At 42.7% G+C, this 24,872-nt stretch overlaps 1 protein-coding gene across 2 annotated transcripts in view; it reads right to left on the bottom strand.

Annotated features, from left to right (window-relative positions):
- Positions 1-1,859: 1,859 nt before the first annotated feature.
- CHD1L (chromodomain helicase DNA binding protein 1 like) overlaps positions 1,860-24,872 on the bottom strand; it is a 27,319-nt gene continuing 4,306 nt past the window's right edge. Inside the window, exons 5-23 of one of the 2 annotated variants that reach the window (XM_069020791.1) lie at positions 24,729-24,760; positions 22,545-22,626; positions 21,126-21,288; positions 20,578-20,733; positions 19,411-19,503; positions 18,880-18,976; positions 17,566-17,639; positions 16,341-16,451; positions 14,638-14,752; positions 14,063-14,210; positions 12,804-12,969; positions 11,352-11,497; positions 10,820-10,983; positions 9,992-10,200; positions 8,851-8,949; positions 8,039-8,109; positions 7,664-7,778; positions 7,319-7,427; positions 1,860-4,368 (exon numbers count right to left, since the gene is read on the bottom strand). In XM_069020791.1, the coding sequence (XP_068876892.1) occupies positions 4,215-4,368; positions 7,319-7,427; positions 7,664-7,778; positions 8,039-8,109; positions 8,851-8,949; positions 9,992-10,200; positions 10,820-10,983; positions 11,352-11,497; positions 12,804-12,969; positions 14,063-14,210; positions 14,638-14,752; positions 16,341-16,451; positions 17,566-17,639; positions 18,880-18,976; positions 19,411-19,503; positions 20,578-20,733; positions 21,126-21,288; positions 22,545-22,626; positions 24,729-24,760 (2,304 nt within the window). In that variant the 3' untranslated portion in view covers positions 1,860-4,214. Of the gene's footprint in view, positions 4,369-6,041; positions 6,622-7,318; positions 7,428-7,663; positions 7,779-8,038; positions 8,110-8,850; positions 8,950-9,991; positions 10,201-10,819; positions 10,984-11,351; positions 11,498-12,803; positions 12,970-14,062; positions 14,211-14,637; positions 14,753-16,340; positions 16,452-17,565; positions 17,640-18,879; positions 18,977-19,410; positions 19,504-20,577; positions 20,734-21,125; positions 21,289-22,544; positions 22,627-24,728; positions 24,761-24,872 lie in introns of those variants that run through there. The other variant, XM_069020798.1, reaches the window with a different exon arrangement.

Genomic DNA, 24,872 nt, shown 5'->3' with positions numbered 1-24,872 from the left:
CGCTTTCGGGACGGCTTGGTCTGTGCCTCCACCCAAAGCCTGCAGCTGCAGCGCCCTTTGCCCCTGGTCACAAGAGGTCTGCCATGAGGAAGGACCTCCTGCTGCCCAGGGAGAAGGGCCTGGCTGCCTTGGGCACCAAATTACTGGCAGCACTTGCTCTGGGCAGGTGGGAAGGAAACAGGAGAGTTCTACGTCAGTGCAAGTCACTTTTTCTACATGAAAATGTTGCTCCGATTTCATCTCACTTTTGGGTTGTCTTACCCTTTAAAAATATTTAAGTTTTCAAGACACGCAATGAGCTAGCAACTGCAAATGTATGAAGAAAATCTAGACCTCCTAGATTCCAGTCCTGCACTTTGAACTGCTCAGGAATGACCCAGGCCACAAATGGAACAAATTCAGAAGAAACTGAAGTTATTCCTATTAGATAGTGTATGGTTTGCATTATTGTGGCTTCTGTATATGGCGTCTTTTATTTTTCCCTTCCACTTTGCGTTCACTCCGTTTTTCCAAATTAATGCCACAGTTTTATTTGTGGTGCTTGCCCCCTACTCAACACCCACAGCCCATAGAATGACTTCCCAATGGAACAGTCAACCAGGAATGACAAGAAACATTTCCATATCACTCTGATTTGGTAGTTACATTACCTCCTATTTTGCATGGCATACATGCTTACCCAACCCTGTGACTGACTGGAAGAGTCTGATATCAACTGATAGGCTCCATCTTGTATTATGCATCAACATGTGTCTAAACTTGCCCCAAGGCCTGAGTACTCTGCTGCATTCCAGGGACTGTCTCTGCCCTGAAAAGCGTCTGACACCCTGCTGAAAGCCTGCCTCAGTCTCACTGCCTGCTAAGGGCTCTCCATGGCTCACAGGCTTGCTTCCTCCCTGCTCAGAGGTGGGCATAATGTGACAAAAGACAACAGGCTCGAGCTTATGCAGGACACGCATCTGGGGCAGGGGAGAGACTCAGTACAAGGAGCAAGGCTTTACCTGTGCTTTGTGGAGGAGATACTGCCCTGCCTGAAAGGCTATGGAAACTCAGGGGAAAACATCAACAAGGGAAAGAGGCCTTTACCAAAGGTCTTTAACTGGACTTCTTTGAAAGCAACAAAGAAACTCTGCTAACTCTATTTCTTTTCCTACTCTGTTGCCCTGGAAGCGGGTCCAGAAGATTTAGAGGATTTCTCAACACTCGTTTCATGGTTTAGAGCAGCAGGACTTGTTGCAGTACCCCACAGAAAGGAGATTGCTGAGAGATCTCAGCTGGGGATGTATACAAACCTCAGTGAGCACCAGCACCCATGCCCTGCCCAGACCTGGTGCAGAGACCTGTTAGACCCAATAGTGAAGCCCCCTCCCACCCAGCTAGGTCACCCAGAAGACTGGCAAATGAGGAATACACTGAAGATGGGCTCAGGGGCAGATTCTGAGATACTGTTACATGCTTATCTCTCATCACTGGTTTAAACCTCTGAGACATGAGGAAATGTTTCTTATGAGTCAAGCTACCTGTGTAGTAGGGTCATAGTTCAGAAATTTGTGAAGTGCTCTGTGCCTGTACACTACTGAATAGGTAAAATTAGAGTTGATTAGGGTTTTCTTTTAAGGTATGTGAATGGATCCCATAGATTCACAGGAGAATTGTTTCAGTTAGAATGGACTTCTGGAGGTCTAGGCTCCCCATTCAGAACAGGGTCAACTGAAGCAGGTTGCTTGGGGCTGTGCCAGGCAGGGTTTTGAACATCTCCAAAGACAGAGAGTCCACAACCTCCCCGGGCAACCAGTTCCAGTGTTTAACACATGCATAGTAAAAATTTTTTTTTCTCACATTTAAATGTAATTTCATGTATCTCAGTTTGCACCTGTTCCCTCTTTTCCTTTCACCAGGTCCCACTGGGAGGAGTCTGGCTCCACTTTTTCACTCCCTTCCAAAAGGTATTTATACATGTTGATAGACATTTACACACATCGATTCCACTCTGAAACCTCAAAGCTAAAAAATCCCAGTTCGTGCTGTGTCAGGTGCTCCAATCCCTGAATCATGGTAGTAGACTCACTCCAGCATGTCCATGTCAAACAAAGCTGGTCTCTGGTCCAGAGTGTGCTTGTAATACAAGACACTTTCAGTGTTCAGTTCGCTTCTGTTTTGATCTTTTCCCATTCCTGCTGGAATAGTGGCCAGGAGATGTTTTAGGAAGGATTTGTAAGCGCTCAAGTATATGGCCTGGCACTGCTTTATGGCATGATCTTAGATGCATACACAGATAGATGAGGCAGAGTACTCTCATGAAGCCAAGCCCAAACTGTTTCATGAAGTGGCACACAAAAAAGGGATATGATTTCAGATTCTTCATCCCCTTCCGCAGCAGACTTAAGAACATTTTGTGAGATTGATGAGATCATAAATACCTTTCATTTGCTTCTAATTTGTCTCTCTCTAGGGGAAAAAAAAGAATCCTTATTATGTGAATGCCAATGCTGCAACCTCAAGTTCACTGGAGGCAGCAGAGAAAGGCTAGTAGATGCCCTGCACTTATTTCAGCAAGTAAGTTAATAAAATAATTCTTTTCTACTTAAGCCAGCAAAACCTGAGCCTTTTTCATATTTTACAAAAAGCAACTTCTGTCTTCCCTCAACTCTCCTTTGGTTTGTTTTTTTTTTAACAGCAACATGATTAACATTCTCATTTCATACAGCTCCTTCAGGGAGCTGTTTCTATCCTTAGCTTTGAAGAAACACACAGGAAAATGTTACAAGTGCAAGCAGGGACATTCTCTTCCTGCCTGAAACATGAGGATGCAGACAGTTCTTGTCCTCATCACATTTTCTGAAGGGTCTATGTGCCTTTCCACCAATGCAGTACCATCTGAGCAGGGCCAAGATGAGTGGATGGTGCAGCCCAACATGAAATACACACACTTGCAGGAAATTCAAAATGGTAACAGAGATTTGTGTTCCGGAGAAAATACTCATATGTAATTCCACGAATCCATCTACTGCATTCCTCAGGCTTGTATTTTTCACTCTGAAAAGCATGAATTGGACAGAAAACCAGGGAGAGATGAGGCACTTTCTGACATGTGGACATTATCTTTTCTTATGGCAAATCCATTAGGGTTTTGAATCAGTCTTACACTTTGATTTGCTGATCACAGTGCATGAGCAACCTGCTATTCACTGCAATCATCTGAATAAAGGTCTACATTCTGTCTCCCAGGATCATATATTGTAAAGTCATGGGATTTTTCACACAACTTGACACATATGTTACATTTTAAGTCAACTCTCAGCTCAAAAGTTTGCTTTCCTTTTTCCTTCAGGACCTTAGCTTCACTTATTTTTAAATGAATCAATCTCCTTATCCTAGTATTTTTCTATTGATCATGTTTGTGGGTCGGATTCTGCTTTTTGGAGATACACACATACAATATTTTTGTTAAGATACTGAGGCTGAATTTGCTGTAGATTTCCTCCATCACCTTGGAAACCAGTCTTCTTCTTTCCTCAAAATCCAGGCTCCACCTTCCCCAACACACAGATAATTTTTGTCTCTGACAAAATTCAGTGATAAAATCACGTATCTACATGTCCATAAAACCTGATTGATTTCTGAGCTTGGTATTGTTTTTCCTATTTCCAGAGTAGAAGGAAAAGATCATTCTCAAGTTACAAGCCACTAAAGACAAAATTTGTGTGCATAATGCCCTGAGAATGAGGCAGTGCTTTGTCAAGAAACACAAGCATGAGCTGAGCCAGCACAAGTATAAATGTCACTCTGAATTACAGCCTGCTTTTATATAGCATCAGCTGGAGCCTCCAGCACAGGGTGCAAAGTTTTTTCCTGAGACTGGATGTCAATTCATAGGTCCTATCTGATGAAACTGCTTGTGCAGCCCATCTGAGCCATGAATGATCGTGCTCTTGGCCACTGACCTCAATCCAGCAGCTTACATCAAATGTTTAAGTAAACATGCAATGACAGAAATGCACAAGGTGCCACTTTTCAGATCTTACACTGCAAAAAATCTTGTTTGAAGGAAGAGAGAGAGGCCAGAGGGACATGACTACAAAAGCACCTTCCTTCCCTTTTGGGGTGGTTGCTATTTAGAAAGGGAAAATGCGTAGTACTGCACAGCTGAAGAAACAGCATGACATTTATTTTGTATAGCAACTTGTATAAAAGCTGCTGAGCCCTTTATGGAATTAATTATCTGAAATACACAATTTCTGCCCAAATAAAGAGAAATGGTGGTGGGTAGCAAACACTAGAAAAACTTCACTTGGCTGAGATTCTGCAAAACCCAGTTCAGGATTCAGTTGAAATCTCACTTCCGTTTCAAAGCAGACAGAGGTAGAGCTTTTCTTTGGGTTCAGGAGATTTAAAGAATACTGAAGAATATTGTTTAAAAAAAAAAAAGCAAGCAAAAAACCCACAACAAAATCCCCCCCACTCCAGACGCATTTCCTAAGTATACTTAAAGGGAAAAAAATAAGGTAGATTTCATCCGTACAGTTGAAAAGGACGAGAGAGGAAAGGAACCTAATTTATTTACTTGTCCCTGAGTTAGAGGACTAAAATCTGCATTCCATGCCCTCTCCTCTGTGTTACAGGTACCTCGCAGCTCCCTGTAGACCTTATCTTAGGGGGTAAGAGACACTAACAGGCAGCCCTCCTCTCCCTTGTAACTCTAGTCAGTCACAGCAGGATGGGGGCACAGAGGATGAAACAAAGGACAGCATGAGGCCTCAAAAAGGAAGAGCTGGCCGTAGTGGGGGCAGACACTTCAGTCTGTTCTGGTGCACCCAGCCACAGGAGAAATCCTGTTCATGTGCAACTGCCTGGTGGCCAGAGAACCCCTAGGTGTGCGTGAAGCTGAGGAACAAGACTGCACACTCTGGAACACTTGGGAATGAAAGCGTTTAACGAAGGGCAATAAACATGCAGGGAAAAGAAGAGGTGGAGGAACAGAGCCTTGAGCCTGCAGACTGAAATTATGTGTTCAGTCAAGCTGCCAAAGAAAAAAGCGTAATTGGTGTTTTTAATTCTGGGAAAGAGGGAGACTTTTTCCAGGCTGGAGAAGCACCGTGAGCTGCTGCAGCTGATTAACAGTGCCACCAGCCGGCCTGCTGGAAGAGGGCCAGTTTGAGAGACTGGGGAAAACAAGGTACATCCACTCACCACCTCTCACCCCTCCAAGTCCTCACAGTCGGACTCTGATCCTGCAGGCACTTTGCCAAATGCAGAGGGGGCTGTTGCTGGCAACAGCTGCAAGAAAGGTCTTACCCACAGAGGTGCTGTGCAGCACTGACTGCCCTCAGCTCCAGCAGGGTCAAAGAAGGTAACAAATCCCGTGGGGTTGTCTGCTACAGCAAGAGTGAACAATAGAGCATACAGCTCAGGAGGGCTTCTCCTCGTGTGGAGCACACCAGTCAGCATGATGAGCCATGGCAGGCCTGGAACTATTAAATAACCAGATGGTGCCACAGAGGCAGTGTAAATGCAGCCAGTGAGATGTATGTTGGCAATGGGATATTTAGGGACATACTTTAGGGGTGATTTCCTATTGAAAGATGAACTTTAAATTGAATTAAGTTTGGCACCTCACAGTCTCCCTGGTCACAGCACTTATTAGGAGAGCTACTATTGCCTGGTTGTACAAAAACACCCTGAAAATATGTTGGCTAAAGCCAACAGTGTCAACAATTTGAAAAACAGGAAAGTTCTCTTGCAGTAGAGCAAAGCCAACATCAAAAACTCTGCACTAAAAAGTGAATCAAAGGGTCATGGAACCTTTCACACAGTTTTTTAGACAGCAGTAAGGAACCGGTTTTGCCCAACAGCTGCAACAAAAAACTGTGTAATGAAATAACAGTTGTGGGAGAAGGAAAGGTATCATTTATAGTCAGTCTCAAATTTTGGCAGCCTTACACACGTTTGCCTAGGATACTGGTCAGCAATTTGCTTGATTTTAACCACATGATTAGGTAGCTAAATTTTATATTTGAACAAATACAAGTCAAATTTCTGAGAAGAGTATAAGCAGTTTATCCTGTGTGGTTGTCATACAGCTGACAGGTTCCTTTCTGCTGAGTTATATATGTGGACATGTAGACTGAATGTCAGGTAACCACTAAAAAGCTGATTGAAAAGAGGTACAGTGAGATAAGGTATGAAATTTGAGAGGTAGGGAGGAGACAGGGAAATACAGCCAAACAATACTGTGTTCCAAGCACTAACAGTAACTTAATGTAAGGGATAACAATGCACCATCAGTTAAAAGTTTAATTTTCCATCTCCAAAACAGATCTGGGATTGAGCCAACATCCTTCCTCTCTGGACTCTGAAGCTAGAGGGAGTCTCATTCCACTCCAGAGCCACTGACAACACGCAAATATTGGGGGGCCAGTCATGGCAGAGAGGTACAGGTGTGAATAATGGTTGTGCAAGCCATGTTTCTGATGTGAATGCACATGGACTGCCTGAGTGATGGTCACTTTTTGCACATGTTCTTGGTGAAATTAACTGCATCTTCATGGCTTTGAGACTGTTGTTGAAGATGAATATGGCTGTGAAGCAGAGGAGGAACCTTTATTCCTAGAGAAGTAGTATCTAATAAAGTGTCAAGGAAATGCTGTGAAGTGTCAACAAATACCAGACAACATGTCCACTAACAGACTCACCAAGGAAGAGAGCGAAAATGCTCTGAATACTTTTGTCTTTGTTTCAGGTTTTCAGTTTCACAGAACTGCTGACAGTGTCAGTATAGTAAATGCACGTCTTGCAAGAGAAGTGACAAAACAGAGCCTCCTTGTAAACCTGCTTCCTTTCCTGGAAGGTGAAAGCCTTCCTAAGCCTGTCCTAACACACCAACTTTCATCATGCTCAGCCAAGGAAGCAGGCTATCACTTGTTTGGAACACTGTAATGTTTTTTTATATTCTCACTTTTGCTGCTTTCTGAGTCACCTCCGTTAATCTGAAATTCCAGTCATGTCCCCCACAGATGTGGCATATACAGGTAAGTCCATGCTGTCAACAGAAGACTAGCACCTGGGTCTAACAAATTCTGACAGGCATGCTGAATCACACTCATCTGTCATTAAAATGCTAAGTCTTTGGTGTGGAATGAGTACCTGGATGCTGTCAGGAATGCTGGATGCTGACAGCAAAGTCAAAGAAACCAGGTTTTTAGCTGCACTTTGGCATCTGTGCCTTGCCTTGCCTCTTTGCTTTGCATTCACCAAGCTGTTTAGAGGATCATTTCCGTACTAGATGGTGAACAGAATGAGACACACCCTAAAAGGATACATAAGAGTGGGCACACCCCGTGCTGCCAGGTGCTTTCGGATGAGCCGCTCGGTGCCGTACCAGTTGAAGCCTTTTGTTGCATACCCGATCCGTGGAAGATGCACTGTTGCTGAGAAGGAGGGAACAGAGTGCACACTCTTCAGGAGAAGATACACAAACAGAAAGCAATCTAGAAAAAGACTTCAAGCTACCCAACAAGAACAGAAGAAATATTTTTGAGCGACATATCTGCTATGGAGATCTCACTTCACTTCAGAAAAAACAGCAGAGAGGTGGAAATTGGTCATCATCTTTACGTGCAACCACACATGTATGGATTCGCTGTTCTACTGCACAGACACTTACCATTCCTTTTCTTGGCTGCTGAATAAATCTTCTTCAGGCCCTTTTCCAAAGCTGACAGCTTAATGCCAGACAAGTTGTTGGACCGATCCCGGTGCTGAGCTACAATTAAGGCCAGCTAAGGAAAAAACATCAAAAATTGAAATGGAATCTATACACAGTACTAAGAGATGTAGTAACAGTGTTGGAAAGCTGCATTACTAACTTTGAGCTTTAATAAATGAGGAAAAGAACTCATTATCTCTAATATTTAACTGCAACTTCGCCATGTTCAGTAATTAGTGCCATTATTATTATGAAAAAGACATAAGGTTCATTTCACCCAGCTTCAAAAACACATGGAGAGAGCAAAACAGAAAAAGAACTTCTCATTCTCACCAAATCTTGTCCTTTTTTCCTGGACTTTTTATCATCAATAGGGAATAGCAGGGTTCCTCCTAACTCCAGGTCTGTCCAGGAAAAAGAACATTACAACAATAAAAAATCGGTCCTCAAGAGTAAACAGGCAGTCAATGCAGCAGTGCTTCCATGGTCACATTCTGTATTATTCTCTGAGACTGTATCTCCTCATGATGGTTTTAGCAGTCAGATCCTTTGCCCAGGGAAGCACAACAAATGTTTTCCCCCCAAGCCACACAGTGGCATACACACATCCTAGTTAAAGACAACAAATGGAAAGAGAGACACTGAAACGAGAAGAAAGTGTCTCCCAGAAAATGAGAAAGACCAACAGGTCCACCTTATAGCTAGATGGTCATCCCTAACCAGCTGCAGGTATCTCAAAACTGTTAATACATGCTCAGGAAAAGATTAGTGCTCAGAGGGAAGCAAAGGCTCAGCTGATTACTGCCTCAGGTGGCTTTCACCCTTCTCAAAAGCACTTTGACAGAAGATGCAGTGCTCTGTCTTATACAGTGAAAACCATTCTGTGAGTAATGTACAAGTTTGGTTTTTTTCCCTTTTTTATGACTTGCAGGATGGATTGGAATGATCAACCCCTACACAGAGTTCTCACACTCCAAACAAGTCAAGTCAAAGCACCCAGTGAAGTACTACTTTCAGAGCTAGGATGCACACATCTAGAAAAAAACACATGAGTATCAAGGTATCCAGGCACCTCACTCCTCCAGTGTCAGTGGGGTTTAAGCTCTTTAAGTACCTTGGCCTCAGGTCATATTTTAATCTCTTACCTTTCATCTTTCCTGCCATCTCATATATATTCCTTGGCTGATCAGAACGAGCCTCTAGAGCAGTGAATAAACCACCCCGTCCCCAGCGGCCGGAATCATCTAGAATGAAATGACAAGTTAGGCTCCTTTTAGAAGTGAGGTTGGAGACCACCTCTCCAGGAGAGGCAGCTGCTCTGTACACAGGCAACAAGTGATTATCAAAACCAGATATGGGAACTACATACAGACTTAAGCCAACCACTATCAGGGGACTATCCTAAAGGATAAACCTCAGCCCTTGAGAAAAACAAACTTGTCACAGTTCCCTGAAAAGCTCTGCAGAAAAATTCCTTACTGTCCACCGAGAATGCAGAAACAAGCACTAACCATAGCACTGAGCATATAAACCTGACACTATCCTCACATACATACATACAGGTACACAAAGCATGCATGCAGTATATCCCCAGATTGGTGCCTTGGGCTTCCCACACTAGGTGTTTGCAGTCTTTCACTTTACTTGGCATTTTCACTTCAAACGTGAGGTTTTGTGCACAGTGTAACCCAAGCCAAAGCAGATGATGATGTTCTGCTAGAGCCCTGGCCAGAGAGCAGCTCCAACGCTGCTTCAGGAGAAATTCCGTAATGTGACTTTATCTCCCTCAGCTTTAGTGTCTTAAAACAGGGTCTTAAATTAGGAGACTAGCCTAGAGCCTCTGTACTGTCAGTGTTGGGAGACAAGGACCAAGGAAGCCTGACCTCAGCCTCTGGAAGTGTTTGTCTCTCTCTGCTGACCGGAAAAAGATGATGAATTTCAGTATTTCAGTTTGATCCCTACAGCTCCTACAGGATAAACAAAAGGCCCTGCTCTCAGGAAATGTCATCACTTAGCCACAGATATAAAATTTCAAGCCCTACAGGCACCTTTGAAGAGGTTTACCCATAAATCCAGAACGGGCATACAAAGACCCTTGCAGACCTTGCTAGTACTTGTGTGGGTTGTACATGCTGGAGTAGAGGCTGTATTGCCTCTGCACCACTTGAGATTAAGTCAGACTCAAATCCAAAGTATTTCAGAATTAGAAATTATTGAGCCAGTAGGGACAATTCAGCTCCCTTGTTCACCCCACCCCACAATACTTCTGTTGTTCACAAGTCCCACCTAGGCAATGGACAATGATGGCATCTTCCTCTTCTGCTTGAGGGTGGGTTACATCTCCCATGACGTACTTGATATAGTTCTGGTCTGCATCTTTGTAATCTAAATCCACATTCTGCCCCAACTCATCCTCCTCAAACTCTTCCTCAGAGCCACTTTCCTCTGAAGGAAGGCAGGTGGATGTGTAATGATTGGCCTCCCACCAGGCCATCCTGAAACCAAACAAGAGAAGAGGATGTTCAGTGAAAATTAAAGGTGGGGGCACACAGCTTGGTTTAAATCATTGCAGTGAAACACAGGAGACCTAGACCTGCATTCCCTCTGCTCCCTCCCCTATTTTAGGCCAGAACAAGTTACCACAGTTCTTATTTATGATATTAAGAACCACATGCCAATGTGATAAGCCAATTGCAGGCATGGAAAAACTGAGCATATAACAAAGGGCAAGGAGCTACTTGGAGTGGTGAAAAGGAAGAACACCTGGGAAACAAGAAGGAGGAAGTTAAGACATGTGCCAGAGAGTCACAGATGTCAGACCAATTTCTGGGGCCAACTGTGATATTTCAGAAAGCTTCTCCCAAGCGCTCATTGATTGTACAGTCAGACATGGGGTTCTTATTCAGGCCTCTCTCTATGAATTAGAGTAGATGTAAAGTCAGGCAGCGTATTCAGGAGGAAAGAGCCCTTGCTAGGGACTCAAGCCATTTTTCCACCTTCACATCCCCATGTTATGCACTTTGAGCATATTATTTTCATCAATCGGACACACGTTTCTAGAGTACAGTGCAATAGACATCAGTTCACAAGTAGTAGATGCAGCACAAACCATACTTTTTCTTGTGTTCTGCTTCTGCTTTTGCTGCCTTCTTTTCCTCCATGAGCCTTGCTCTCTTTGCTGCTGCTTCTTGGCGCTTCCTCCTCCGAGCCTCCAGCTCCTCTTCACTCAGCAGGTGCTTCCTCCTGGCTGACTGTTCCCGTAGGCCTGTGAGAAGGGCCTGGAGAAAGAAAGACATATCACAGAAACAAACTGCTCTTCTTAAAATCATGCCTGATGCCCTCCTTAACCTACATTCTTTTCCCATTTGTTTACTTGTCCCCAAGTCTTAATCATCAGATCTCAATTGTCACATAATATGTAGGCTTGTGACCTGAGTTTGTATGAGTGCCCTGTACAGCATATCTCAGATCTGTCAGCAGAACTGCTGAATTGTCAAGCCCTGATTCCAGAGCCAACTTTAGTACATTTACATCCAAATCTTTTAACATGCCTTCTGCAAGCTGTAGGTAAAAAGAGAAAACTGCCAAGTTTCATCTTCCACAAGCAAATGAAAGAGCATCGTGTGCCTTGTCACATCTGCCTTACGTTTGCTTTGTTCCGAAGAGCTCTCCCTTCCTTACTGGTCTCTTCAATCAATGTTTTCTGAAGATCCAAAAGCTGATCAAATGCTTTTTTGTCTTCTCTGCTGGGTTCTTTTGAATAATCTTTGCCTTCATACACGTACATGTGATCTTTAAAAAATAATTTAAAAGTGTGAAAGGGAACTGAAACCTACTAACACCTAAAATGTACAGTGAGATCAAAAAAAATTTGGCTCTTCTGTGACATTGTTCTACCCTCAGCAGAAAGAGTTCTTCACTCTCATAATTTTCTGGTATGACCAGAGTCAGCATCATGTAGAAACAAGAGAATCAAGATTTGCTTCCTTAGACAAAAGCTTTTCATTTAAGGTGTTTAGACTGGCAAGGAACCTTTTGTCCTGTTTCAGTCAATTAATTACTTTAAATTGTGGTTCCATTGCTGTTCTCTTTGGTCATTCCATCTCTGCCAGTGGAGAGTTCATTTAGCTCTGCTATGTAGTTACAGGCAGCTCTTGTAAAGGGACAGCAAATCTTTGCTTTTGAGTTCCCCAATGAAATGAAAGCACGGAACTCTGGCAGCCCAGGGTTGCTGCTCACCACGTGAGTTATTTTCACAACACCTATTACACAATGTGGTACCACTGCTCCTCTTTTAAGTCACCACCAGAAAATACCACTCTTTGCTGACTCTCAGGAAATAATTACTCGTTGCCAGCAACTGCTCTGGATGGACAATGCTATCCTGCAGGGCCACATTTTAACTTCAGTCACAAATCTATATTTAAGTGCTACTGTGTACCCAGACTAAAATTCAGTCTTTCTCTGGGAAAGAAAGCACTCGTAGAGGGAAGTATCCTTAGAATTTATTTTCATCTAGTATGGGGCTATGAAAAATTAACCAAAATTGGGTGACATTTGGGCTGGAGAGCAGGGTTCTGAAGACAGAGCAGGTTTGTTTTACTTGTATAGAATCCATGACTCTGCATTTCTTATCTCACCTTTTGGATTTTCATAGCCAATAATCTTTTATTTGGAGATACAAAATGAAACACCTGCTATATAGCCTTTCCTTAAGTTACTATTGCATCTCCAAAACTGTAGATCTATCTTAATGGTTCTCTGTGGGAAAAGCAGTAGGTACAATATGAATATTTCCCCATTTCTCAGGAATTTCCATCTGAGGTATTAAAATATGAAAAGGAATTCAACTCCCAGCCACCAAAACTGGGCAAATAATGTTAACATTACCTTACAAACAGGCAAATAAGGACACCAAAAAGAACAAAAATACAGATAAAGACTCAGAAATAAAGTTTGTGGATAGGCCACAAACAAAATCCAAGTAACTTAATTACAATTCTGCTTTTCTTCTTCTTGCCTGAAAAATGCAACCCCTACCTGGGAAGCCTTCTCTATCAGCACTCAAGTGACACAGCTGTTGAAATCCTTAACTTACTCTCTGTATCCTCTTCTTCATTCTCTTCCTTTTGTGGCAGCACAATGTCCATTATCCACTGCCCTCCTTTTGTCTCTCCAAGGATGTTTTCTAGCTCCACATCCTGTATAGTACTTCCCTCAGAGGAGAGCAATTTATCCAGGCCAAATTTCAATATTTCACTCAGCTTTAACAAAGAGAAGGGGAAGTTCAGTATTATTATCCTCTAATTCCATGTCAATGCCAGTGTCTCAAACTTCTCAGGCTTAAATGCAAAGGATGTACGAGTGGAGGAACATAAGCTTTAAGGCTGTCTATCAAAATACTTATGCTTTAACATGCCCCATTCTCCCAACACCTGATGGGACAAGCCCCAGCAACATACCTCCTTCAATCTTAACTCATCCAGACTTGAACAGTCATTTTTCTTCAGGGCTAAATGACAAAACAGCACTGTACTGACTGCATTCAAGCAGCTTTCTCCATAGCCAGAAAGGCCAGGCTTGTTTTTGCCCCCAAACCCTTTAAAACAAAAGCCTAAATACCATAAAAATCCAGGGGGAGAAAAATATCAGCATGGAATTTCCTATGGGCTCAGTTCCACTTCTCCCACAGAAACTATAATTGCTGAGATACATACTAATGGGGCAGGGAGGGGAGGCAGAGGGGGAAGGATACACTAAATCCAAACCTCTTCTAGGTTTAGCTGCACACAGGGGATATATTTCCTTAAATGTCACTTTGCTTGAGATTTTCAAGCCAGATTCTCAGCACAAACCTCAGCTTTCAGGTGAGAATTATAAATCATGCCCTGACTCCTGAGACACTGTATTTGCCAAGAGGCCAAAAGAAGGTTGACCGAGTTTCAGACTAACAACCAAAAGCTGACTAGGTTATCAGCTGACTTCTGATCAGCTCTGTTTGTGAGAGAAAAGCACCAGAGACAGATCAGTTCTAGAAACAATGAGTCAGCTTCCACTTTTTATAATTTCCACTAATTATAATCAAAAAAACAAGACAAAGAAAGGTTCTGTCTTCCCCTCTTCTCCAAACCAACACACCCTCTTCCCACAATGAATGCACTTCAAAATTGCAAAAACTGTCTTCAAACATCAGATGTTGTCTGCACCTGGGATGTCATTTTGATTCCTACATACAAAAGCTGTCATGTCAATGCATAACTGGTTGGAGAGGTTCAAATCCAACGTAAACACAGAAACATTCTGGGACGTTTCTAAGGTGGTCACTGGAGTCAAATTGAGGATATAACTCTGGTTTACCTGTAACTCTGCTGCTCCCTGAGCAGCTCCCAGAGCAAACTGCCCCCCTTCTACGATGGCGTTGGTCAGGCGGAGCTTAGAGGCAGCTCTGCGGTAGATTATTTCTTCAACTGTATCTCGCCCGATCAAACGGATAATTTTTACAGGCCTTGAAAAGTTTAAGGAAATTCTAATTACTTACTGTGTTTTGAGGTGCACTAAGCTATTTACTATCCCCTCACCCACTCCTTTGGTAGGTAAAGAAGGCAGGAAGAAAATGAACAAAAATAATCAGCAGCAATGTGATGCTGATACAATTCTGCTTGACACAGGAGAAATGCCCACTGCAAAAGTGCAGGCAAACCTCCAGCCTCCATCTCCTACTCCGGATTTACAAAGTTCCCACCCTGGATACATGACAGGGACACGACTGTATGAGGCTGCAGCTGGAAAATGAAGACACAAAATCTTCTCTGCTCCCCTTTGATCTTCAATCTACCCTCATACTTTAACCTTCCACTGCCTATGGAAAGGGAAAGTAATACTGAGAGGCCAGGAGAGTCAGCAACCAAACCACAAGTCGTGCCATTTCTTACTTGTGCTGCCCAATCCGGTGAGCTCTTGCTATTGCTTGCAAGTCATTTTGTGGATTAAAATCACTATCAGTAAAAATAACTGTATCTGCTGCTGTCAGATTCATGCCAACTCCACCTACAAACAAAAGAAGGTAATAAAATATGTTACCAACAGAAAATAAAGGAGAAGCTGGAGAATTTATGCTATGCAAAGTTCTGTCAGATCTGATCAACTGTAGCTAATTCAATCCATCTCTCAAACCCAAATCTAAGTCTCATAAGGATCTAAACAGATGGGTAAGCCTTCCATTTCCAGCTTTCTGCAACAGCCCAAAAAGGAAGCTGTTCAATGCAATGTAATCAAAAACCATAGAGTCTGAGTGAACCAATGCAAAGGGGACTGATTGTCAAGGACTGATGAACACAGACATTACTCTTCTGCTGGCAGGCAGATTATCCCAGCAAGGACTGGCTTCTCTGAAGCCACAAGAAACTGCCCGAGTCATGACTTGGCTGCAGCACAGAACCAGCTGTAAATACACCACTGAAACAGTGGGAAACACCAAGCCAAACTACACAATAACCAGAGCCCAGGTGTCTGTATGACTTAAAGGTTTTGAGCTTAGAACTTGGGCTCTCATGAAATAAAAAGATAAAAAAACCAGTTAATTTTGCATTTCTAAATACCTCTACTGTGACCACATACTGTAGTTAAAGAGGGGACAGCCTACTGCCTTACATTTCACCCAGCTCATGACAAGACACCTCCACTGTAATCAGAATATCCCTGCAAGTGGAGACAGTCATGCACCTGAGAATCTCTGTCCATAATAAAAGCAATGGCAGTACTGTTAGCACACCTCTTCCCAGCTGAATACAAGATGCTTCAGCCAGACATAGCAGCGTGCAGTAAAAAACAACTCTAAGTCTGGCTGGCATGTGAGGGAGAGTTCAGGCACCATGGTGAGAGACACACATACTCCTGACATGCATTACTAGGGTGTTCCCTTCACTATTCCTGTGTGCTCCCCTCAGTGCACTGTGGTGTCACTGGAGCCAGGCTCATCGAGACAAGTCTAACCAGAAGCCCGAAGGAAGACTTGGCTCCAGTTTGATGTTTGAGACCAAGCAGTGTGGATTCCTCCTCTGGAGACAAGCAGAAGCCTGGCTCTATGCTTGTTTGAACAGAGAGACAGGGAGGTTTGAAACTGTGTAGAAGACACAGATCTGCCGAGGGAGCGAAGAGGGGAAGAAGCACAGATGGCAGTCCCATGGAGTTCTCTGCAGCCTCAGGATGGCAAAAGGCTCTTGCTTCAATCTGTCTGCCAGCTAAAGAGCATGTCCATGTTCAGCAAACTTGAGAAGCATTCCACCAACTTACTTAAAGGAAGTCTGTTCCTGCCTAAAGTCTGATGCTTGCAGAAATAAAAAGCTAGTGAGATTCCTTAAGCTCAAACTGGCACAGAGACAGGCATTATGGAACTTGGAATAAAATAAACTCAAGAGGCTGCAATATGAAAAGGATCTTGGCATCAGCTGCCAAAAGGAAAGCAGAGAAACCAGATGTCCTAGATGAGAGACCCAAGTTCAGGATGCGTCCTGTCTCCCCCAAAAATCCCCCACACGAACAGGCTCTGCAGGATTCAGAATTCCCTGAAACCTTGACAGAAAGAATAAAATAAGAGTGTAGATGCAAGATGGGTTGTTTGTCTCTCCTTACTTACCTGCTCTGGTGCTCAACAAGAAGATAAATATGGGCTGTTGACCAAAGTTCTTGATGGCCAGGTGTCTCTCCTCACCCCTAACAGAGCCGTCCAGGCGCTCATAGCTGTAGCCTTTCCAAACAAACAACATGAATTGTTGTTTCATGTTTCTGAAATTTTGCCTTTGCTTTTACCCTCTTACCTCATTTTCTATTGTTTCATTGCTCTCCTGAATCTTTTTGTGCCAAATCCTCCTGACTTGGTTCTCATTTCATTGCCTTCGACTCCTTCTTTTTTTCCCAGTTAAACCTCGTATAAACTGAGGTAACAACCCTGACTTCCAGATTGACTGGTAAAGAGTAATTTAGCTGAGTCTGAAGCGGAGACTCTTAGCATTTAATTTACTGCTTGGAAACACAACAGGAAAATTCAGAGCCCAAGTAAAAGAACATTAAAGCACACAGTCCCATTTCAAACTATGCTGTGCTGGCTGTCGGCCCCACAAAGCAGGCCAACAACCATCAGATCCTCCTTATCCAAACTCCCACGGCCTTCAGTGTGTGCTTTCCTGTGAGCAACCAGTATGGGATATGGCACTACATTTGGCTTTATCCTACATTATTAGTCGTCCAAAACCATAAACACCAAACAAAAGCCTCTTTCATGGGAAATCCTAAGTAGGCATGGAGCCATGTGGATTGAAACAAAAGAGAATGTCCCAAGAACATTTTGCTAACCTTGCCAAAAACGGTCTGATCCAACCTGCCCTCACAGACATGTTGGGGCCCCACTGTCAACAACAGTTTTAATCAAAAATTAATTTCCTGGTATAACTGTGGCTCAGTTTGAGTTTTGTGCTGGACAAAGTGAATCTAGAGCAAGCCTATTGCCTTTACTGCAATTGCTTCAGGACAAAGATACACAATTGAACATAAGTATATAATGAAACATTGCTACCCTTCCATTTGTTAGCTCCATTTTATCAAGGCACAAAAGATGAAGCTACTTTGAAGAGCAACACTTAACTGCCAGGCCATTTCAGGAAGCTGCTAACAGCAAAGAGCTGAACTCAAGACCCTCCACCACACAGAGCCACTGCAGGAATAGGGTCCCTATCTACAAAGAACTGATAAATCTTCATCACATTCCTTTCTCCATCCCAGACAGATCAACCAAAATCACAGGAACAATATCTGGCAGAGACCATTAGGGTAAGCCCTCTCCTATCAAACTGTGCATAACATACCTCTATAGTCCATGTAGTCCTGCAGGATATCGAGCAGTTGAGTCATCTGAGAAAAGAGCAACACACGGTGGCCACTGCAAGAAGAACATGAGACCCTGTGGTCCTCAGCATACTGTGACAGCATTTCAGTGTGCTGGCGGGATCACAACAGCTTAACCAGTCATTATTAGTCACTGTTACACAGCATGGCTCAGCACCTCTGTACACAAAGCCTCCCAGAATCACGGCCCATTCCCTCACCACAATTTCAGCTCCACATCTCAATGCAATCAGCTAAGCTTCATCTGCTGTCATCGTTTGCCCTGTCCAGCATGTGGAGTCAGAGAAGCAACAAGGCTCAGGCACTGCTCTGCTGCTGGCTGGATACAGGCTGGTGAGGAACCAAAGGAGCCTGTCTAAAAGGACCCTCAGCTTCAGCCTAGCATGATGAGGTCTTTCTCACCATGTGACTGCTCTCAAATCACACACTACAATGCATCTGAAATACTGGGAAAATGTAATATTAGCATCTCTGTGACAGCAGAACATTTCCTTCTCCAGCAAATGACCCCCCAAAGATCAAACTCTACCTAAAAAGTGTGTAAAAAATCAACTCTCCTCCCTCCCAGCCCTAGGCCTCAGACACTGCTCCTTTTAAATCAGACTTTGCCATAGAGCAGAACACAGACATTTTCAAGTCCAGAATTTGCACAGGGCTGGTCCTGCAGCAAAGACATTCAGTGGAGAGGTAGCTCCACTACAGAGGACAAAGACAACAAAATCACATCAGAACTTCACAAGGGCTATTGAAGCTCTGTCCTTTGGTCTTTGGGTTCCAGGTTCTGAACAGAGCACAACACAAGGGGTTCTGAACGTCAATCCCAAGACACCTGAAGTTTCAGCTTATTCTTGGGTTTTTCTTTTTCACATTTGCCATGGATTCTGCCTCCCAGGCTGATGCAGGCATGCTAGCACAAAGCAACTCAACTGAGGCATTCGAAACCACTCTCAGGAAACCCACAGTCAAAGCAGATATGCTGAATACCAAGTCACACTGGTTATCATCCCAGGTTCTCAAATATGGCAAATATGAGAACATGTGAGAGAGTAGAGTGCTTTGAAAAATGCTTAAAGGTAAGCTACAGAAATCCTCAAGGTTCTTCTACCATCTCCAATACAGCTTTTTTTACTTCTTTCAGGTAGTGAGTAATATGCAATAAATAGGTTAGTGCTTGTGTTGTGATGAATAACTGCTCAATCTATGGCTAAATAAGGTAGTTTGCTTTCACAGTTTACTTTTTCTCCCTATGTCAACCCCATCCCAACATGACATACCCAGCATACAAGAATGAAAGGAGTTTATCCAACAAACACATCTTGCCACTGGCTTCAACAATATGGTCTCCAATCTCAAAGGGTTCTGGCTCAACACCTGGAACAGAAAGGAGTTTTAAAAGCAGAGCTAATACTACTACAAATAACAACTCTGTGGTGTGTGTCTGCATTGCCACTATTGCTGAGCAGAGCCACGTGATAGTTGCTTGAGAAATGGTGGTCCTTCTCTATCTCTAAATGACACCCTCAGTAGTTCATAAAGCATTGTGATTTCTTTGTTTAGATGAGAGAAGACATACAAATAGAAAGCTGCAGTCAGAAACTCAGACTTCACACAGTCTCCTACTTTATTCATCACTATTGATGAACTGTCATGTGCTGGAACTGGTCACAAACTCACAGCTGCTACTGATTCAAGTACAAGAGTGTTTATTACTTGCTTCTTCTAAGCATTACACTAATAATAGAAAACCACTGTGCAAATCAAGAAAGTTCTTTTTTCTGTTTCGAGAGAGAACAGTGCTTTCCTACCATTGAAGAGGTATGGGTGGGCAACACATTTCCGAAGCTGAATTAAGACATTCTGGAGTGTTACCTTCCTTCCCATTTCATTTTCAAATGCATCTGGAACAAAGAGCACAGAAAAGAACAGAGCAGGGAAGCCCATGCTGCATTAATGGGTGTGACTGGTAATGTCTTGGTACTAAGCACTGCTCTGAAGTGCTTCAGCACTGGAGTATTTCTCTCTGTGAATCACATCTGAATTTGAATTTCCCATCTCAAGACTAATACATCTGTTTTCATGAATCAAAAAAACTTTCCCTCACACTTTTTGGACAAGCCTTTAGAAATAAAGACACTGATAAACACTACTTTGCCTTGTCAGACTCAGTGAACTTTCTGGACTTCCTCAAAAAGGTCACTGTAATTTTTCTAATAGTGAATCATTGAAATTAGTGAAAGAAATTTGGTGCAGTTCATTTGCATTTTCAAAAAAAAAAAACCCAAAAAACAGTACAGTCAAGATCTCCTGGGCAACCAGAACATTAAAAAGAGTTGCATTTTTGTGAGAAACAAAAGAAAATGTGTGCACATATGCTGGCTGCAGGAGAAGATGAAGGCTCAGACTTCCCGGTGATGTTCATGCAAAGTGCTAGAAAGGCCTAGAAGAACAAAGGATCTCCAACTCCCCAGTTTTAATTTCCCTACGACAAATAAGCACTCACAAACCACGATGGTGGTGGTTGCATTGTCTACATAGCCCTGTAGTTTCCAAAAAAACTCTTATTGGCATCCAGTAGGTTGAAATTTGCTTTATGGCATCTGTGCTACTACTGGAAAATTTGTTGAGAACCACAGATCCAAAATTTCTTGTACCACGCTTTTGTTTGAACACAAAAACATGCAATAGGAGCAGGCTTACCTTGTGATAAGTGTTTTTAGTCAGAGACTGGCCCAAAGAAGATCCTCAAGCTGACCCTTCCTAACTCTGCAATAGCTCAGCAATAGAACAATACACATCTCTTATTTTGCCACAAGCTAAAACCAAAAACCAAGCAGCCCAAATTTGGCATATTTATTCTGTGCATAGTCTGCAGACCAAAGTAACTTCTGCTTCTTTACAACAGAGCATGCATGTACAACAGGAATTAGTTTTGTTCTAAAAAATAGTTGATAGACTTCAAAATGCTCAGTTACCTAGATCTTTTGTCAAAATGGCCTTGTAGTACTTCCTCTGCAGAGCCGACATTCCATGGTACAGAACCACTTCCACCTTCTTTGGCAGCTCTGCAGCCACCTCAGACTTGACTCTCCGAAGGAGAAATGGCTGCAGAAGACTGTGCAATTCTTTGGCTATGCAGAGGCAGGGAGAAATTTAAAAAAAAAAAAAAGAAAAAAGGAAATAAAAAAAGAGAGGAGAATACTGTGTTAAAAGCACAGAATTTATACAGTACCTCCACAACTACACTTTCAAAATAAATGTAAAACAAATCTCACATCTATTAGTGAAATTGTTCAAGCCACATTTTACAAACAGAGAAACCAAAACATAGCTGCATAGCTGAAACACTTTGGAGCTGTATTAAGATAGCTCTTGCCTTAAAAGTAATCACTAGTTTTTCTGTGGCTTTGTTTTAAAGCTTGTCATCATTAAAAGAAAGCAAATTAAGAGGACACAACATAGTTGTTTCCTAGTCAAGATAAAAGCTGGTTCTGATTGAAGTACAACAGTGCTAATTACTGACCTGGCTCACTCTCCTTTTCAATAACTTGGTAATACTCAACAAACTCTTTCACTTGTTCCCTAGGAAAGATGTCAGGCTCAATAAGGCTGAGTAAGGAGTACAGTTCCTGGAGGTTGTTCTGGACTGGAGTGCCTGTGAGTAGCAGGATGAAGCCTACTGAGAACTGAAAAAACCACCAATAAAACAAAATTATTAGGAAAAAGTATCTGTAATGAAAATTTAGTTAATACACAAGTCCACCCACACCACTCTTTAATTTAAAAGATGAGAGGCAGCACAGAACTGCTCGCAGAATACTGCAGAGATTTGCCAAAACCATCCAAACATAAGGTATGGTGGGACAGCCAAACAGCTCCAAAGTGACTAGGCTGGCACCAGTGCAAGGAATTCAGTGTAAGCAAAATAAGAACAAAGTGCAAAACAGACTCCATTAAAATGCTCAGATCAATGCAGTCTACAGTCTAATACTACATACTAGGTGTTAGATAGAAGGAGGGATAACTGCAAAATTCAGTTGGAATAGGACAGTGAAATGAAACTGTGTCAGACTAAGTTCCATTTCTGTTTGCTGGGTAACTGACAAACACAGCAACATTATCTGGTCCATGTTGCCTACAGTAATCCCCATAAAGAGACCTGGGAAATATGTTTACCTTTGGCAAGATAGAAATTTCTCTCATGTTTGGTAATAGAAAATGTGTTAGGAGGAGAGGTAAGGTGAATTGCATCTATTTTTTTGTGATTATAACCAAAGCTCCCAAATTACAGACATCATGGACAAAATGTCCAGACTATATAAAGACTTTCAGGAATTCAATAAAAACCCCTATTTTCCAAGGTGCATTGTAGTACATTGTTGCTGATGCCAGCACACACCAAATGCCAATGTTTCACTGCCATAACAAGAAGTGCAGCCTTCACTCAGGCATTTGTGCTGCTCTGGCAGGGCGCTTTGGAAGCTGGAGCAATTCTCCTGATTTCTGTAAACAAGGGTGGCTCCATTAAATGGGACAGTGGAAGTCAGTAGTTCAAGACTTGAGGTCTCATGAGCTAGGCAAGGGTTCCTTCACCCTGCCAGAGCTGGAGGTGATCTCTTTTGCTTAGGTCAGCCACACTTCTACTACTGCAGTAGTACAGCTGTGGTTCAGCACCATCTGGCTGTTTTACCTTTTCAAGTATTTCAAATTGCTCCAACATGGCAAGCCCAAACATAAAGCAGAATGGGAGGGAAGCTCCAAATACTGCCCACCTCCATGCAAAGCCAACAAGGCCTTTATCTCTCTGCCACTAAATATGGGAATCGGTTCACCAGCTCTGATGGAAAAGAGTTATGATTCAGAGCTTAATGCTCTGGGATCAAACAGAGAATCTAAAAAGGGAAAAGTCTTAAGATACTAGAAGATGGATGAGTTACTTTACCTCAGAAAGTGTCTTGTAAAGCAGAGAATTTTGATTTTTCAGTCTGTGAGCTTCATCTACAACCAAGGCAGCCCAGTTAAAGCTGAACAAACAAAAACCAGCATCTTCAGTTAGGGGCTGACAATTCATTCTTGTAAGCACAAGAAGACTGAAGTAAGTGGTGGCTCTGCTTGGCTCAATGTGAGGTGGGGTCCCATGCCGTGAACAACAAGCAAATACCAAAAGTGGGGTAGAATTCACAGGTACTGTTTTTGAAGAACCAACACAGCTTTTTAAGTATTGCCTGGGTGAGTTTTTTCTGAAATCAAGACTAACAAAATTCACTTGAATTTCTTGCTTCTCTCTCCATCCCCATGACTATCAGGAAAATGACATAAACACAAGTTCATTGAACATTAAAGGAGGCCTCTGATTTGGAAAAAGAGACGTGAAATTAGGCCCTAGCACCTGTGCAAAACCCAGCAACTATCATGAGGGCAGTGATGGAAGAGTGATCACAAGGCTTTTGCAAACCACCCAAGACAGGAGCTTCAACTTATTCTGGGCTCGTACAGCTCTATGCAGGGTCTCCTCAAGCAGACTGCAGAATCATTGGTGATCCAGGAGATCCACTGGGCTTAACTGAAACTCCACATCTTCTCAACTCTCAGTGTTGGTGCCTCCTTATCACTAGGGTTTCAACTCCTACATCAGAGTCATTTCCAGGGGAGGGAAAGCATGAACCTCCATCTTTTCTTACCAACACGCTTCTCTTCCCAGTGGAATACAACATCTGAAATCACAGTGACCTACATTTTTCTCACAGCCTTTCTGTTTGCCTCAATTTCCCTCTTTGCTATCAATCTCTCTCTTTGCTATATGGGAATGGTTCTCCATTGCCAGAACAGTCAAATGTCATTGCTCTTATTCTACGAGCTCAGGAGCTGAATTGCAGAAGGACTCTGCACGGTGAAGCATTACAGAAGCTCATGTGCAGAGCAGAGTCTGATCCCTCATCTATTCCCTTAGAGCACAGCTCTTGCTCAACTCATTTGTGCTGTTACACTGCCTGTAAGGAGTAGTGGTGGTGAGTCATCTGATAACTCTGACCCACCTCTACAAAGTGCTCCAAATGCTCCTACACAGGACAAGGTACAAATGATTAGCAACCACATTTTTTCAGAAGGAAGACTAAAGGGCAAAACCCTAAATTGAAGTGACGTGTTTTTTATGTTATTTGTTAGCTTTAGAAGTAGGAAATTACTCTGGAACTGATATTTTTGTGATGCCAGGGCTGACTACTTGCTCTCTCTGGGTGCCACCTACCTGGTCTACACTTTAAGATAAACAGAATAATATGCAGCAATGCAGAACATGATATGGAACTGTAAGGACAATACAGTCATGGCTACCTTTCATTAGACTTGGTTTCTACCATGATGTGCAGCACAACCTGCTACTTCCAGCAGTGGCCAAGGACAGATGCTTTGTTGAAAGACAGGAGGGTGCCCACTGTGGGCCTGACTAGTCCCGACAGACACAAAATTGTGCCACTGGGGGTCACTGGATTTCTGCTTCTACAAAGATACTGAGCCATTCATTATGTATAGCTGCCCCCAGCATTTGTCACAACACCATTGCAAGGCACTGGCACTACTGCTAAGAAAAAAGGAAAATTTCTCCCCATTTCAAGTGCAGATCCAGTAGAATTCTGCGTGACCATGATGGTACCTCCTACAGGCTGAATTTCAGCTGAATAGTCAGTCTTTCTAAAAGGCATAATGCTTCATAAGCCCTCTACAGTTCTGACTGGAGGCAATAAACTCCAGAATACGGTATTAGCACATTATCACCGTTACATAATGCAGGTCAGTTTCAGTGAATTTTGCAACTAACGCCTTTATAACATGAAGCTCCTGAGGATCTCCTCTGCTGGACTGATACTTAAGGTACTGCTGTAAGTCACTATGTGTCGTATTGCTTTGAGTTAACTGGCTTGAAAACTGTCCTTGGGGGAAGTTCAAATATATCTTACTGACATTAAAGACTCCTCAGTGAAAGTTGGAAAAGGCAAAGTTCTAATCACAAGCCAAGATCATCCCTGTCTTGTGAAACAACACAGAATCTCGCACATACAAACATTCACTTAAGAAATCGTTGACAGATGTGCAGACTGAAATTTGAAGAAATTAAAACCAGACTCACGACTTTAGAAATGCTGCATCTTTCAGGCAAATCTGCAATGAAAGAAAATGACCTGTGATTTATGATTTAAGTAAATCTATCAGGTAAGAAACAGAGCATTTTTTTGTCTGCTTGCAGACTACAATGAAATGGAGCAGAGTGGAA

This window comes from Aphelocoma coerulescens, chromosome 1 (genome assembly GCF_041296385.1).
Source record: "Aphelocoma coerulescens isolate FSJ_1873_10779 chromosome 1, UR_Acoe_1.0, whole genome shotgun sequence".
Lineage (NCBI taxonomy): Eukaryota > Metazoa > Chordata > Aves > Passeriformes > Corvidae > Aphelocoma > Aphelocoma coerulescens.
This window is presented reverse-complemented; position numbering and strand designations above follow the sequence as displayed.